Raw genomic sequence first — 16817 nt, 5'->3', positions numbered from 1 at the left:
GCGCCGATGGTGGACGGACGGACGTGCTGATGATGGATGGATGGATGGATGGATGGATGGATGGATGCGGTGGGTTAGTTTGTAGATGGTTAGTTTATGGATGGTTAGTTACTTTACGGATAATAGAATAAGAATAGGGGGTCTAGAACTTTTGGATTATCTACAAGAGGTATCTACTAAATAAATAAATAATTGATTGATCTATTGACTAACTAACTAACTAAATACTTACTTACTTTTCAAGATTCCGGGGTGGAGATTGAACGGAATATGGAGTATGAGATACCGGTATAAAAAATGAGGAGAAATACGGGGTTACCGTATACCTATTTTCGATCGTGATTGTGATTGTGATTGTGAGTCATGTGCGTACACGGCTTGATAAGTTGATACCTACTGTGAGTTGGCTATTTGTTTGTTATTTTCGTTTCGTTTCGGGGGAAGCGAGCGAGCGAGCGAGAGGGGGGAGAGGGGATACTAGTAGTGGGGGTTTGATGTGCTAGGTATGTAGGTAGGTAGGTAGATAGTATTATCATAATATAGATTTGTATTTTGCTTTTCTTTATTTTATTTTATTTTGCTTCATTTCAAAATATTATAAATTTATCTAAACGTAGAATTAAGAATAAGAGTAAGAGTAAATAATAATCTCATCTTCTCATTCATTCGTAGTAATATTCATACATTTTTAATCCAGAGAGGTTTATTTATTCAGAACTTCCAAGTTCTAAAATCCAAAATCCTAAATCCAAAATCCAAACTTTACTGACATATTTTCTCAATTTCAAACATAATCTCCTCACTCACCCAGATATCCAATATTCATAACATCAATACAAACCCCTTCAAGATATACACCACACCCAACATCAAAAAACACACTCAACAATACTACTCTCTCAAACCCCTTATAACCTTCAAAACTCAAGTCAGATGGGAGAATACAATACAATAAGCGCATTGAGTTGATCTCCGGAAGATCGAGAGATAAAGACGATCTGTAGTAGAGATTGGGATTGAGATGGAAATGATATGATATGATGTAGAGAGTGATATTGCCATGTTGAGAATTGCACATACGCTATACAATAGTATTGATTTATTTCATTTCCTCATATTCTCGTTATCTTCGTTTCTTCCTTCGCTATGCTATGCTATTCTACATGATGCTACGTTAAAATACATTCTGTGAATTTGATATATGCACTGCAATAATCTCAATCTCATACAGAGCACATTCATCATTTTCCATCCACAAATTCACCCCTCAGCTCATTGCTTATCCTTCATCTTCATCTCACCCCATTCCTTATTCCCCATCTTCTCCGACCCCTTCAATACTAGCTACCAATTTAGAACTTTCAGGAGTCGGACTCATCTCTAAACTTCCTCCTTTCCCCAAAGGACTTGCTCTCGCACTTGAAGTACCACCTCCCCTTTCCTTGTAAACTCTTTCCAACGGTCCTCCATTACTTTTCCCACCTACTCCATTTCCTCTATAATCATTTCCGTGTTCCCGTCTTTGACGAAATTGCGGTTGAGAATTCGATCTATAAGGTGATATTGGTGATGAAGGTAGTGGAGAAGAAAACATTTCTCGACTTTGTCTTACATCGCTTTCATATCCAGATCTAATAGGTGAGGCCATTGATCTTTGTGGTGTAGAACTTCTTTCCCTTGTCCATTTTGGTGTCAATGGTAGATTTTCATCCCAAGGTGTTCCTCCTCTCGAATATCTATCATTTCCATCTTCTTCATAACCAGGTTGATAAGCCTCACCATGTCTTTTAACGGGACTCTCATCATAAGGATCAAATCCTACTTTCTTTCTCGCCATCGCTCTTGTTCGTTTACGTTCCGAATCATTACCACCGGCACCAGTTGTAGATGATTCATGAAGGAAGAAAGTTAGGAATTCATCTGGAACGGATAGATGAGTGGATTGCTGAAATTGTTGAAGTGCAGTAAGCCGTATAAGCATCTCGAGAAGAGAAAGAGAAGAGCGAAGATTAATGTCGATTTGCAGTGGTTGAGTAGGAGACTCGAAGCGGTTAAATGAGAGAGGCATGGGAGATATAGGGCGTGGTAGAAGATGGGTTTCTTTTGAGGGAGTAGCTGGAGCTGGAGAGGATATTTTGAGATTTGATAGATTCGTGGTTAGATCGTTAGTAGAGATTTGTTCAGCTGAAGTATTTGGTCGACTATATGAAGAATCTCCATTTGATTCAGACTCGAACTCTTCTTCAGATTCTGAATCTTCAGCCTCAGTATATACTTCCAAGGCAAGCCATTCTGGGTCGAGATCATGAGGAAGTCGCCATGTTGTGTTTGTCTCTTGTGGCATTTCTATAGTTTCCTTTGATGGTGATTCTGGTGCCATACTTTCTCGTCGAAGTTGCTCATCGATATCAAATTCATCATCCTCTTCATCCTCTCGTTTTAGCCTTTCTTCGTTCGGTTCTGAAAATTCCTCTGGAGTTATATCTTCACCATCATCGTACCATTCATTTTGTGTCTCCTGCCCCTCCATCATTCTTCTTGGTGGCATAGCATTAATATCTCGCTTCAATAGTAAAACAGGACTATTTGTTTCATCCTGATTACCGATATTTAGTATTTTGCCAGTATCTGCATAGAATATCTTGGATATCTGATGAATTGGTAAGTATTCTCGAATACCCGCCAATTTGACATCTTCATATGGTCCAGGTTGTGGTTCTCCTTCCTCAAATGTGTGAACCCGATCATCATCAAAATCCTCGATTATTTCAAGCTGATATGCGTATTCCGTTGCTTTACCTTCGCCACTAATCAAGGAAGAATCTTTCGCAGTCAAATAATCTCGGGCCTCTTTAGAGTGGTGTAATTGTCCAGATGGTCCATATGTAGATTTGAGAGGTACACGTAAAAGTCTGACTTTGGCTTTATGTATGACTTCTTTCCAAGTAGTTTCTCTCATACCCTCTTCATCATGAGCTCGATAAGCATGTCCGGCAAATAACATATACAAAGAGAGAGTAAGTGTTGTTCCAACTTGTACTGGTCTATTTGGATTCCTGGAGTATTGATGATCTGCAGCAGTAAGAAGATTACTTGCTTGTAATAATCTGGACGGTGATACAGTAGCTGGAAGTGTTGTTGAGAGGTTCGCTCCGGAAGTGGTGATGGCTAAATTAATGAGTGGAACAGCGTCCTCGATTTTCATTAAGAGCTTCTTAATATCTCTGAGGATCTCTCGAATCTCAGTCTCATGAGCAGCTTGTGTTTTTGCTTTGGTTTTATTCCGAAGTGAAACTTCTGCAGCACTTGCAGCTTTTGCTAACCTCATACCAAGAGATTGAATATCCCATCGAAGTGATTTGGTTAAAGATACAGCTGACTCTAAAGTGGTGTTTCCTCTCGCGGCACTACAGATTATAAGTAAGGATATTTTTGTAGTAGCGAATGCAACTCACATAAGCTCTATCATATCAATAGCCGGTGATACGATCTGGAAGGTAGTAAGTTAGTATTGTTTGAGGATACTCCTACCATTGATTTGATTGTTATCAAACTCGACGTACTTTGATTTTACTATTGAGTCTCTCTTGTAATTCATGAAGCTCTCGATAATCGGCATTATTATCCACGGTCTAGAATCTTGTAAGTTATATGCCTTTCACAAGTTCGCGGTCCCAAAAAGAAATCCCACCTTCAAGATTCTTGGAATTTGTCTTATGGCAAAGGAAGCAGTCACACCGATTCCAGACCTATATCCCTGTTAGAAAATGCTCCAGAGATCTTCATAGAATGGAGCGTACCTAATGGCATAGTTTACAGCATGCTGGGTGACCTAAGGAAGAAGCAATAGTTAGCACGTGATTGTGAAACATGGGGGAGCAGTTGTTCTACCTTGCCCAAGAAGAAGTCCATTTTGAATGTATTCGGGTCCTGGTTTAAATCAAATACTATAAGAAGTAGGAGAGAGTCAAGATAAGAGACATAATCTTTGTGAGAAGTTGTGTAGAATTTTCTGTTTGTTGTTGAAGTTAATGTTAATGTCGATGTTGATGTCGAATTTATTTTTATATCAAGTTGACGTTTTGAAGCAAACAAAGATGTAAGGCTCAAACAGCATTGTACTTGCCTTGACATTGATTGGCCAACACGTCATTAACGGGGATTGAATAGATTAATAGCGGCACTTGATAAATGGATGCCACCCAAGAAAAAGAGGAACAATTATAATTCATCATAAAATATACAATTTGTTATGTAGTGTATAGATATCACATGATACTATTTTTTGGTCATTAACCAATACACAATAGAAACATGACATGCCAGTGAAACCGTAGAATCGCTTTGGGCATTTATCAGGCATATATGGAGTCTACTGGGCATCTGTGAGTCACGGAGATTCATATACACAGTCGTGTACCGTCATATACCGTCATGTACCGTCATCTATATTTTATTATCGAAATATCAGAAATATTGGAACTTTTATCTCACAAGTACGAGTACTCGACACAATAAAAAATATTCCAAAGCCCCTCCATAAACGATAGACGATAGTCGATAAACGATAACCGATTCATCATTACTATTATAGCCCCACCAATACCTGCCACTTCTCTTCCCCATTCCTTTAGTTTTTTTGGCCTTTTCCAATTCCTCTTTCACAACCCACATATCTTTTCTTACACGTTAAGACAAATCCGCGAATTTCAGTAAATATGTCGGACCTTAACTCATGGGAAGATGATCCAGCCGCTCAAGAGGATAATAACCTCTCACAACAAACCCAACGAATGAATTTGAATGCAAATCCACAAGCTCGATCATTTCAACCGGGCGCAAATTCCTTTCAGCCTGGTGCACAATCATTTCAACCTGGTCAACAATATCAACAATATGGAGGAGCTTATGATCAATATGGACAACAACAGAATTTCGCTCAATATCAAAATCAAGGTTATGGTGGATATCCTCAATATGGTCAACAAGGGTACAACAATCAATATCAACAAGGAGGCTACAATGCTGGAGGATACCAACAAGGTGGATATAATGCAGGATATGGTGAGTTATCTGCGAATTTTGGAATCACAGTTATTTTCAGTACCATTATGAAAAGTGTAGAAACACGGAATGGGCTCGAAGATCCCCCAACTTTTCTACCCTTTGCGAACATTTGTAGTGTCCAAAATACTGACTACAATCATTTACAGGACAACAATATCCTGGTTATGCTCAACAACCACAAGCAGCAGCCCAATCATCACAACCTCCTCGGCAAACACCAACTATCGCAAAAAGACCAGCTGATGGTTCAGCAGACCTAAACAAACCTGTAGCGGTAAAGGATGGAGCACCAAAAGTTTTAAGCATTGGGGGGGACGCACCAAAGGTTTTAAGCATTGGAGGCGATGCGCCAAAGCCAAAGGCAAAGGTCCTTTCTATTGGTACTCCAGCTCCTGCGAAGAAGGAAGAGCCAAAGAAGGAAACACAATCCGCATCCGCAGAAGCCGGTGCTAAGGTTACTGCAGCAAAAGCTATCGAGAAAGTTGAAAAGACTCCTGCAGCCGCCAGTGGAAAGACCTCTCCTACACCATCATCCGGTCGTTCATCACCTTCCCGAACTTCTGGCGCTGCCAAGGCAGCCGCTCGTGCAGCAGATGCTGTAGAGCAAGAGCAAGCAGCTGATGTCGATGACGAAACCCTCAAGGAAATTTATGGCAAGGAGCATGTTAACATTATATTTATTGGACACGTTGATGCTGGAAAATCGACACTTGGTGGTTCTATCCTTTACGCTACCGGAATGGTTGATGAGAGAACCATGGAAAAGAACAAGAAAGAGGCCAAGGAAATGGGTCGTGAGACATGGTATTTGTCGTGGGCTCTCGATTTGACAAAAGAGGAGAGATCCAAAGGAAAGACTGTCGAAGTTGGACGCGCACATTTTGAGACCGAAAAACGGAGATACAGTATTTTGGATGCTCCTGGACATAAAACCTACGTACCAAGTATGATTGGTGGTGCTTCCCAAGCAGATGTTGGAATTTTAGTTATCTCTGCTCGTAAGGGAGAATACGAAACTGGATTCGAAAAGGGAGGACAAACCCGTGAGCACGCCATGTTGGCAAAAACTCAAGGTGTCAACAAACTCATTGTCGTCATTAACAAGATGGATGACCCAACTGTCGAATGGTCTCACGATAGATATAAGGAGTGCACAACCAAACTTTCTCAATTCTTGAAAGGAACTGGTTACAACCTTAAAACCGACGTATTCTTCATGCCAATTGCAGCACAGGTAACCATGGGTATCAAGGACAGAATTCCTAAGGGTGTTGCCCCATGGTACGATGGGCCATCTCTTCTCGAATTCCTCGACAATATGACTCAACTCGAACGTAAAGTTAACGCACCATTCATGATGCCAATCAACGGAAAATACAGAGATATGGGTACTCTCGTCGAGGGTAAGATCGAATCTGGAGTCGTAAAGAAAGGAATGAATTTGGTCATGATGCCTAATAAAGAAAAGGTCGAGGTTATGGTGACATACGGAGAGACTGAAGAGGAAATTCCCGCAGGTCAATGTGGTGACCAAGTTCGTCTTCGTCTACGTGGTATCGAAGAAGAAGACATTCTACCCGGTTTCGTTCTTTGCTCGCCAAAACGTCTCGTTCATTGCGTTACTACTTTCGAAGCTCAAATTAGAGTTTTGGATTTAAAGAGTATTCTATCTGCTGGCTTCAATTGCGTTATGCACGTCCATTCGGCTATTGAAGAGGTCACTTTCGCAGCGTTATTGCATAAACTTCAAAAGGGTACTAATAGAAAGAGTAAAGTTCCTCCAACCCATGCAAAGAAGGGCGATTCTATTATTGCTAGAATGGAGGTTATTGGTGGAGCCGGAAGTGTTTGTGTGGAGAAGTTTGAAGATTATCCTCAATTGGGTAGATTCACTCTCAGAGATCAGGTATGTTTTGAATCTTTATTCAGGGCGTTAGCTTTGGCGAGATGAAAAGGAGAAATGGAAATTGTAAACTAACATATCTATCAAACAGGGTCAAACTATCGCCATTGGTAAAATCACAAAGTTGATTACTGAAGAAGAAGTTGCCACTGCTGCTTAAATATATTTACATTAGAATCATGCAATGAGATTGTGGATCTATGAGTTTATTTGAGAGGGTAGAGGACAGAAATACAAGGGGAATGGGATGGGGTGGGGTAGTTCGGGGTTGAATGGGATGGGTGGATTGGATGGATGAAGCAAAAAGATATACATGCATGCATGGATTAAAGTGCTTGCTGCGTTGATATACAATGATTAACGAAATCTACATGGTCCCATATATAGATGTTTATATGGAGTCGGATAAAAAGATAATTGCTTCTCTTTTGATTTGCTTGGATAAGGTGAATGGAGTGAATTGAAGTGATGTGATGTGTATAACTCTGGTGGGAGAGGAGACGTTGAGGGAGGGGGTAAAGTTGAGATAGAATCATAAGGAGAAAGAATGTTATATATGTTTCTAGTATCAATATCAGCATACATTAATACCTCAATTTAATCCAATCTCCAATTCAATCTCCAGCTCAAACTCCCACTCTATTCTACTTTATTCTACTTTATTCTATTACCAATCACAATAAACATATTTAACTACCTACCTAGGTAGATTGATCACCCTCTCCAGACTTCAATTCGGACTTCAATTCGGACTTCGAATCCAAATAGATTTCACAGAATATACAGATAATAATAAATATCTATTATAATACTAATACCTACCTACTAGTAATACCTACCTACCTAGTAGTTCCTCCCAACATTCAATAACTTCGCTTTAAATCTTACCTGCTAACATACTAACATATATATACATTCGCTTCCTTTCCACTCCATCTCAAGATGAAGATTACGATCAAGATTAAGATTAAGCGAGCACACACCCCTTTACAAAGATTATCATATGGTGATTGTAATCTCATGTTCATTTTCGTATTCGATTTTATTTTGGTTCTCATAATCTTCTTTCATTCTTTATTCATCGATGTGGTCATTCATTGACCGACACACACATACATATATGTACATTGAAAGATCACTCCTTCCCCTTGCCTCCCTTCACCCAAGTAAAGTGATTCCTGAACACATCATCAGATTCCATCTCATGCTATGTACTTATAGCCATCAACCCCTTTTCTAACATTCTCACTCTCTTACTTCCTCGTCTCAAACCTCTTACTCCTTCTCATATACACCATTGGACAAACAAATGACATTCCGCTATGAAGTGCATCAACAAGATGCTCGCCAGCCATGCTATGCCCATCAACAGACCTCAACTTCAGCGAAAGAGACAGCGACAGCACGCCTTAAAACCAATAACGCCCCATCCCCCAAAGAAAAAGAAAAAAAAATCAAAACAAATGTAAAAAAGAGAAAAACGCCAACCCCTATGTAAATGCTGAATCTAAACTCAAACCAAACAATGACAAGTAACATGGCCCCAAAAGCAAACAACATTACCCATCCCTTCATCTAGTCCTCTTGGGGAAAATGTAACCGTGAATGGTTGGGTATTGTGGTATGTAAGGAGCAAAGGACAAAGTTTCGAACATAAGCTGTGATTGTAATGTTTCTGTTGTGACAACCCCTTTTTGGTTTTTCATATGCATGCCCCGATGAATGAACGCCGTTATATTATTAGTTTGTATTGGGCAAGCTATTGTAGAATTTCGAATATGAATTCATATGACTGGCTGAAAGTACATTTGCGAAGCGAATGATACTTGAATTATAAAAGAGGTCGAACCAGTTGATTTAACAAGGCGTCGAGTTCTTTCCAATTCTCGAGCTTCTCCGCGAATTTACGATGTTTGCGTGAGACGACATGCTATAGAGTAATTAGTATAATATAAATCATCAGATGAAAAGGAATTTACCTCATCAAAGTCTTCAAATTTATCGGCGCAATTTTCACAGTATCCGGGCTTTGGATCACGCTTCTCAAGCTTTCTTTGCTGAACAGCTTTTGCTTTGCGAGAAGCTTCCATCTTTCTTGCCGCTTCTTCTTTTTCTGTAGGAACATCATCTTCTTCGATTACACCAAGTTTCTTTTGTGCCTCACGCTTCGCAGGGCGAGTAGCTGTATCTTCTCTTACAGCGGCAGTGATGTCAGTCAAACGATGGGATCCAGTTCCACCATTCGTCTTCTCAAGAACCTTTCTCTGCAAACCATGTATCTCTTTGCTTGTTCCAGCTTTGAGTCCAGGTTGAGCTGCAGTTGAAGAAATCATTTGAGAGCGAATAGCAGAAGTAATGTTCGATGGTTGAACTCCCGACGCAACAGGCTCACCTCCAAACAATCTACCAACGCCAGCACGACTGACGAACGCGTTTTGACCTCGAGAAGAAGACTCAAGTTCTGTACGATTACTTCTATCAGTGTCAAATGGGTTAGCTTGATTTGTCGAGACGGTAACGCTTCTATTTCCTCCATCATCAAGTTGAGATAGTGCTCGTTTGCTGATTGCCTTTGGTGGTTGCATTTGAGCTGCTTCTACCGCAGCAGCAGCTCTTGTCCTTGGAACTGCAGCTCTCTCCTTTTCCTTTTGCCTTTGGATACGGATCAATTCCTTTTCTTTCTCCACCTCACGGCGACTGTACTCTACTTCCTCCACAAATGGACACTTGCCATTTGCAACACTACGGAATTGAGGCCAATCCCCCTCTTCTTTGCGGGCAACTTTGTTATATTCTCGAACCATAATTGGCTTTTGCTTTTCATCGATATCGTGAATGTAGATATAAGGCCCTCTGAATATAGTCATTTCTTTTGTAGCGACGCTGAGGTCTCGATCGGATGGTCCATAAATTCGTTCATTCCTCAATAATTGGGATAGGTCAGCTTCTCGGCCTCTGCTAATCGTCCCACCCTGAACGGAATGACTCCTTGTGTTGTGATTATGTGCTGTTTGGTAACCAGTGTCCGTGTCAAACATAGTTGTCATCATTCGTTGCAACTTCTCCAATGCCCATATCTTCATCCCCAATTCTCGCGCCTTGTATAGTACATCCGAGCTACGGACTTGTTGTCGTCTTGTGTCTCCATCATGTCCTTGTGTATTAAGTCTTCTACCGCCTGGAGCTTCAAATGTAAACTTTGATCGAGATTCCCTTGAATCTGCAGTCTCGGATGATCTGTCTAGCAAAGATGGGTTAATAGTGCCGTGTTGCGAATGTAACTCGGCGGTAGTTGAAGAAGTAAATGGGGTCTCCGGTGGAATTGATCGAGTGGTGACGACATGAGTGACCTCATTCGAGAAGAATTTTTCGTCGCGCTGAGAAGAAGTCAATACAATCTGCGATACCCAATTCCTTACACAGAGACATTACTTACTGCACCTAGGGCGAGGACTTGTTTAGTATATTTAAGTCGGGCATCTTCTGGTATACTCTCAAAGTAGAAGACGAATTTGGGAAAACTCTTCCTATAATGCTTTTGCCATTGGCGTATCGATTCCAAATTCTCCTCTGGTACCTTGTCCGCCTTTGTAATCTGCTGTTGTTGAGCTCCTCTATCTCCTCTAGCTGCCACACACTTTCGTTCAAAATTGGATGGCTGAGTTGATCTTCGAGTAAAAATCCTTCCTTCACCCGATACTTGGCTAATACTCTGGCGTGGAGGTGTTCTTAAAGTTTGATGATGTGCATCTAGCATCTGCTTTTTCGCCGGGGGTGGTTGCCCGTATGCATCTTCGCGTTGTATGTTGGCGTATGATCGTTTTTGTTTAGTTGTGGTGGAAGCTACCGCTCGATATGGGGAATTAGCGACATTGGAGATGGTGGAGAGAGGCTGCCTCCTGGTCGACATATTGGTTGTTAATGTGACAGGTAATGGAGATAGTGATACTGTTGCCATAAGAAAATATACCAATACTCTCTGTGTAGGACAGAGAAATTCCTGTGAAGGAGTGGAGTGGGGTGGTTCTAGCACGCGACTTTTGACACGCTTTATCACCACTTCCTTGAAGCTCTTATTTTTATGTAGACATTTAGTAAATATGATTCAAGAGTCTGGGGAAATGAAGACCATTGAAATGAATTAACGCAAAAGAGTCGTGAATACCACACAATGCAATGAATGTGGGTTGGGATAATGCTGGAGTGGATGTTTTATTTTTTGGGGATGGTGGTGTGAAGTGAAGTGTCAATGTTTTGTATGGTAGATGTTATGGTTATGGTTATGGTTATGGTTCTGGGTAGGGTAAGGTTCCTTAATTTTTTTTTGATGTGATGATGACTACAGAAGGACTACTAGGTTTGAATGTTATGGTAGACAACAAAAGGCTTAAAAGAGCGCGAAGTGGATTCATTGATTATATTCACTCAGCAACACAGCAACCAATTTAAATTACCTTCCCCAGTTTGTAATGATGGATTATGGATAATACCTGGTAAATACTGATTAGATGCTAATTAGACGCTAATTATACACTAGTTAAATACTAATCAAATACTACCCGTCTAAGTCAATACTCGAGTAAGTGAGAGGTAATCTCGAACCCTTTACACCAATCAAACCGTGCCAGTTTATGCTTGATAATATTCTTCATATGGGACGGGTACGATAAGTCTATGACTACTGGGTCGGGCCTGTACGAACTACCTACCTTGGTAAGAGGAACCTTAAACGTTCATTAGTGCTCGATAGTAGACCATGACATAACGAAATATTAAGGTTGCGTCGCAGAAAATAATATACATCATCTTCCTCTTGTATACTCACACAGGACAGGGAAAGACTCGAGAACCTCAATCCCGTCAACTGCTAATTGCTAATCTCTATCATGAAGTGTAGTAGAAGAACACGAACACTGTTCCAGCAATTGGAAGGGATCAGTAGGAGTAGAGGAATATCATCTTCATCAATAATATCTTCAAGACCTCGATGTCAAGCTCAATTATCGGCTGCAGCAACAAAATGGCACACAACATATCGGTCAAGAAGGACGTATGCTTCCATATCAGCTTCAGAACTGCAATTTGGTCAGCCGGTTCATGAAACCCATCCGCATTTACTTAATGCTGGAGAAGGTATGGAGATGGATTCAATGTGATAATTACAACGAAACTAAATAAAGTGATCAGTTACTCCAGGTATCTCGGCGCAAGAATATGCGGATCGACGAGCAGATTTCGCTGCAAAACTTCCTCCAAATTCAATCGCTATCTTAAGAGGGGCAGATATCAAATATAGGTCTGGGGCCGTATTTCATGAATTTCACCAGCAGTCAAATTTCTTCTATCTCACTGGATTTAATGAACCAGAGGCAATCGCAGTAATACAGAGATTGGAATCTACAGAATTTATATTTCACCTATTTGTTAGACCTAAAGACCCGCAGGCAGAACTTTGGGATGGTGCTAGATCTGGGGAACAAGCAGCCTTGGATGTTTTCAATGCAGATGAAGTAAGACGCCGATTACTACAAGACTTCGCAAACAGAAACAATGCTAATATTGAAATAGTCTGGAGATGTCAACCAGGCAGCTTCACATCTAAGGCCACTTATTGAAGGAGCTAGTGAAATATATATGGATGTCAAAGAATCTTTCCTTGGGGGTACTCTGGACTCCACACAAGGTGTAATGAAACAAAAGGATCTTATGCAACTATTTCGCGATGCCAAAGCAAAAAAATCGAAACCAATTGGGCCGTTGATAAACGAATTAAGGGCCATCAAAAGTGACGCCGAAATCGAGAATATGCGGAAAGCAGGTAAAATCTCCGGCAGATCTTTTACAAATGCTATGCGGAAACGATGGACTGAAGAAAAACATCTTGGCGCATTTCTTGACTTTGATTTTAAAATCGGAGGCTGTGAGAAGAATGCTTATGTGCCAGTCATTGGAGGTGGAAGAAATGCCCAGAGCATACATTACGTTTCCAACAACGATGTACTACGAGATGGCGAGCTTGTCCTGGTAGACGCTGGTGGACAATATGGTGGATATATCACGGATATCACTCGGACATGGCCCATCAATGGCAAATTTACAGATGCCCAAAAAGATCTATACGAAGCACTTTTAAAGGTACAACGAAGTAGCGTTGCACTATGCAGGGAGAGTTCAAACATGACTTTGGATAAAATCCATGCAGTTACCAGAAATGGTCTCACAGATCAATTGAAACAATTAGGATTCGATATGTCTGGAAATGCTATCGATACCTTGTTTCCACATCACGTCGGTCATTATATTGGACTTGATGTTCACGACACTCCAGGATACTCTCGAAGTAATCTTCTCAAGGAAGGACATTGTATTACGATCGAGCCGGGAATTTATGTGCCAAACGATGAGCGCTGGCCAGCTCATTTTAGGGGTATGGGCATCAGAATTGAGGATAGTGTTTGTATACAGGAGGATTCGCCTCTAGTACTAACTACCGAGGCCGTCAAGGAGGTTGTAGATATCGAAGCTTTACGCGATTAAATAAAGGGGGATAAATGAATTGTATGATAATGATGTATACCACTCCGAGCAAAAAAGTATAAATGTATATACCCACAAATCAATCGTGATTGATAACGTCCGAATGAATGCTGGGTACTTTACCCATGGAGCCTTGCCATGCTTTTCTCTCCAATGAGCCCAGTTTAATTCATAAAAACTACAAGTAGCACGAGGGAAAGATTATTGTTCCTGGTAGATCGAGAATCCCCAGTGAACTCTTGGTTCCCGGTGAGCTTAAAAGTAATCTGCCGAAACTTAAAATAAGGGTTCACATTAAATCCTTGCCCCACTCTCCACTCAGTCGGCCGCAACTCCGCGTCGAAAGTCCGCATCATATTCATCGGCCTCAGCCTTGTCTGATTCACTTCCATCATCGTACAATCTTGTCCACTAGACTCAACCTCACATTACACACGATTACGTCGTAATTTGTTACATCGAAATCGAATCAAAATTTTCTGTAGCCATTCAAAATCGGATTTCCAGCCACCAAACAAAACACAACCAACTCTCACATACACAAACCCGAGCCACCCCACGAAACCATGAGCTCTCCCAATCCCAATCCCGATACCTCTCCCCTCCCCTCCCGCACACCCACCCCCACAACTCCCACCGCCTCCCTCCCTACACGCCCACGCACCCACTCCTCAGCCATCCCGGATCTGCCTCCCTCCTCCCCCACTCTCCCCCTAACCATGACCTCCTCCCTCCTGCTCACCAATCTCCCGCGCGACTCCAGCACCGCGCTCGACTCTGCCTTTGTATTTCCCACGGCGAAAATCGCAGTGCGGTTTCAGCCGATTGGGTCGGCGCCCGTGTTGCAGAGACCGGTGTCGAAGATTAGTTCGACGCAGAGGTTTGAGACGGTGGTGGCGTATTTGAGGAGGGTGTTGAAGTTGGATCGGAATGCGGGGGGAGGCGGAGAGAGGGAAAGTGTCTTTTTGTATGTTAATAGTTGTTTTGCGCCGGCCTTGGATGAGGTGGTGGGGAATTTGCATAGGGTGAGTGGTTTATGAGATTGGTTATGGGGAGTGTGGGATGAGGGTTTGGGATGGATCAATGCTAATTTTTGGAATAGTGTTTTAAAGATTCGAAGGACCAGCTTATTGTTACCTATTCGATGACGCCGGCATTTGGATGATTGAACGAACCATGCGATACTCGTCAGTCGGTCATTAAACTTTCAAACGAAACAGTTAACATAGGGTATTCCATTGCTTTCTAAACTAGATTTAGGTTGGTATACAAAAAAATTATATTTCTATCGGGCATCGAAAAGCTAAGCAAATATCGGGAATCTAAAAGCTGGACAAATACGCCTGCGATCCAATAACATCGATAATTATCCACAACACCTCAATCTATTTTGCTAATTGCACTTCGAAATTCCTCGAGCTCCTTCTCTGGAATCGGATATGTATGCTCTAGGGCTGGGTAGGCTCGAGACTTTGTTTCTTCGCGGTATTGCGTAATGGCTTTTAAGCTTTCGCTCCAGACATCACCATATTTCTTTACAAATTTTGGGAGGAATCGACCGGGTGGGAAATTGCCAGTCATGTCAACTTGCACCAAAACTTGTCCCGAGCAACCATTTCCTGCACCAATGCCGATTGTAGGGATAGACAGCTTCTCAGTTATGAGATTTGCAACTTCTTGTGGAACAGCTTCAACGACCGTTGCGAAAGCACCGGCTTCTTGGACGGCGAGTGCATCTTCGAGAACTTTCAGGGCACCGGCACAAGTTTTACCTTGTACGCGGAAGCCACCAAGGGAATTTTGGCGTTGGGGTGTGAGACCTATATGACCTAGTACTGGAATGCCCGCGGTCGTAAGTTTCTTGATAGTGGGAGCCATTTCTGCACCTCCTTCTAATTTAATGCCTTGCATTCGACCTTCCTTCACAAATCGAAAAGCGGATTCGAGAGCTTGTTCGGGGGATATCTCATACGAACCCATAGGAAGATCTCCAACCTGATGATTCGGTTCGTTAGTAAAGGGGGTGGTGCATGAATTGAGGGAATACGAGAATGTACATACAGTGAAAGCAGCTTTTGCAGCACGCGATACAGAACGACAATGCATCAACATCTCTTCCATAATAACCTCACTAGTATCCTCCATTCCCAAGGCTACCATGGCCAAACTGTCTCCCACTAATACTATATCCATACCCGCGACATCCGCGACATGGCCACTTGGGAAATCATGAGCCGTCATTACAGCGATAGGTTCGCCCTTCTTATACATGGACCTCAATGTAGTCATGGTGACCTTCTTCCTCGCACTCGGTGAGCCCATAGGACTATGCGAACTTTTTCTATTTTGGCATTGTGCAAGAAATGGTCTAACAGCAAAAGTTGCTGATCGTGGATATTGCTTCAATAGTGTGCGCGTGCTCATCTTCATGATGGGAAATGATGAAGACATGGTTGGAATTGATGGAAATAAATTCTCACGGATTGAAATTGATGATTAGAAAACTTTGAAGATGGATTATGGAGAGCCATTGTTAGAATTGCGGAGGCCCATAACAAACTTTTTGTTGAGGTCGTGATGATTATTGCGCTGTGGTTTCCATACTGGAGCGTAAAGTGAGATTATTTCATTATTTGCGGTTCATTTTGTCGCTTGGAGTGGTTCTTTGGGCCGAGGGATGGGGCTAGATTATGTAAGGGGAACCGAGGCGGTAGTGTGAGCGGAAGAAAAGGGTGATGATATACCTACCTACTATTGCATCTTTTGGGACCTGAGTTGTTCTTCATATATAGATAGATTCGTAGTAGGCTCGGTAGGTATGGCACGAAGATAGTACAACCATGGGGATGAATCGAGCTACTTCTGTGGAATCACAACCTTGGTATAAAAAGCGTTTCTTTCCCCTCTTTTCCGGTGTAATGCCGTTCAATGTGGTCCTACTCTAAGATATCTAAAGCAGCATTCAGATCATGCAATGTGCTGTGGTGTACCTGAGAATTATCTTCCATCGTTCAATCACAGATTGAGGCGTTCGTGTGAATCATACAGGTCGAGGTGGGTCGGGTTGTCATTTCGATGAATTGAACAGTATATGATGATGTGTTTACCCCTCCTCGCCTTCATCTTTCTTGATACACGATCCATATCCGGACAAAGACAAACCCAGAACCTAGTGAGCAAGTATTATCAGGTTATTGTTGTTATCATTACACAGATAACATACCTAGGTAACTAGTAGCTACCATACAAAACCGTCTCACGAGACCAAAGCGGGCGCATGAATCGGCAACTACCGATTGTTACCGCTTTA

General features: G+C 41.8%; 6 protein-coding genes across 6 annotated transcripts; 3 read left to right on the top strand and 3 right to left on the bottom strand.

The window, feature by feature from the left end:
- Positions 1–1309: 1309 nt before the first annotated feature.
- EAE97_011732 (uncharacterized protein) lies at positions 1310–3912 on the bottom strand (the record flags this gene model as incomplete). The annotated part of the gene is made up of 6 exons (XM_038882247.1): positions 1310–3407; positions 3456–3490; positions 3564–3632; positions 3692–3749; positions 3801–3832; positions 3892–3912. 6 exons carry the CDS (start codon positions 3910–3912, stop codon positions 1310–1312), a joined length of 2313 nt encoding a protein of 770 aa, XP_038726995.1.
- A 465-nt stretch (positions 3913–4377) lies between these two features.
- On the top strand, positions 4378–7213 carry EAE97_011731 (uncharacterized protein). Its single transcript, XM_038882246.1, has 3 exons — positions 4378–5064; positions 5214–6973; positions 7062–7213. The coding sequence occupies exons 1-3, from the start codon at positions 4719–4721 to the stop codon at positions 7128–7130; spliced, it is 2175 nt and encodes a 724-aa protein (XP_038726994.1). The 5' UTR covers positions 4378–4718; the 3' UTR covers positions 7131–7213.
- A 1588-nt stretch (positions 7214–8801) lies between these two features.
- EAE97_011730 (uncharacterized protein) lies at positions 8802–10880 on the bottom strand (the record flags this gene model as incomplete). Its single annotated transcript, XM_038882245.1, has 3 exons — positions 8802–8900; positions 8950–10347; positions 10407–10880. 3 exons carry the CDS (start codon positions 10878–10880, stop codon positions 8802–8804), a joined length of 1971 nt encoding a protein of 656 aa, XP_038726993.1.
- Positions 10881–11856: 976 nt separating this feature from the next.
- On the top strand, positions 11857–13507 carry EAE97_011729 (uncharacterized protein; the record flags this gene model as incomplete). The annotated part of the gene is made up of 3 exons (XM_038882244.1): positions 11857–12103; positions 12158–12480; positions 12539–13507. The coding sequence occupies 3 exons, from the start codon at positions 11857–11859 to the stop codon at positions 13505–13507; spliced, it is 1539 nt and encodes a 512-aa protein (XP_038726992.1).
- A 333-nt stretch (positions 13508–13840) lies between these two features.
- Positions 13841–14784, top strand: EAE97_011728 (uncharacterized protein). The gene is made up of 2 exons (XM_038882243.1): positions 13841–14532; positions 14610–14784. The coding sequence occupies exons 1-2, from the start codon at positions 14074–14076 to the stop codon at positions 14670–14672; spliced, it is 522 nt and encodes a 173-aa protein (XP_038726991.1). The 5' UTR covers positions 13841–14073; the 3' UTR covers positions 14673–14784.
- A 103-nt stretch (positions 14785–14887) lies between these two features.
- On the bottom strand, positions 14888–15958 carry EAE97_011727 (uncharacterized protein; the record flags this gene model as incomplete). Its single annotated transcript, XM_038882242.1, has 2 exons — positions 14888–15502; positions 15569–15958. 2 exons carry the CDS (start codon positions 15956–15958, stop codon positions 14888–14890), a joined length of 1005 nt encoding a protein of 334 aa, XP_038726990.1.
- Between the last annotated feature and the right edge of the window lie 859 nt (positions 15959–16817).

Source organism: Botrytis byssoidea, assembly GCF_014898295.1.
Source record: "Botrytis byssoidea strain MUCL 94 chromosome Unknown BBYS_040, whole genome shotgun sequence".
In the NCBI taxonomy this organism is placed as follows: domain Eukaryota; kingdom Fungi; phylum Ascomycota; class Leotiomycetes; order Helotiales; family Sclerotiniaceae; genus Botrytis; species Botrytis byssoidea.
The sequence above is the reverse complement of the archived record's forward strand: the minus strand, read 5'-3'. Positions and strand labels throughout refer to the sequence as shown.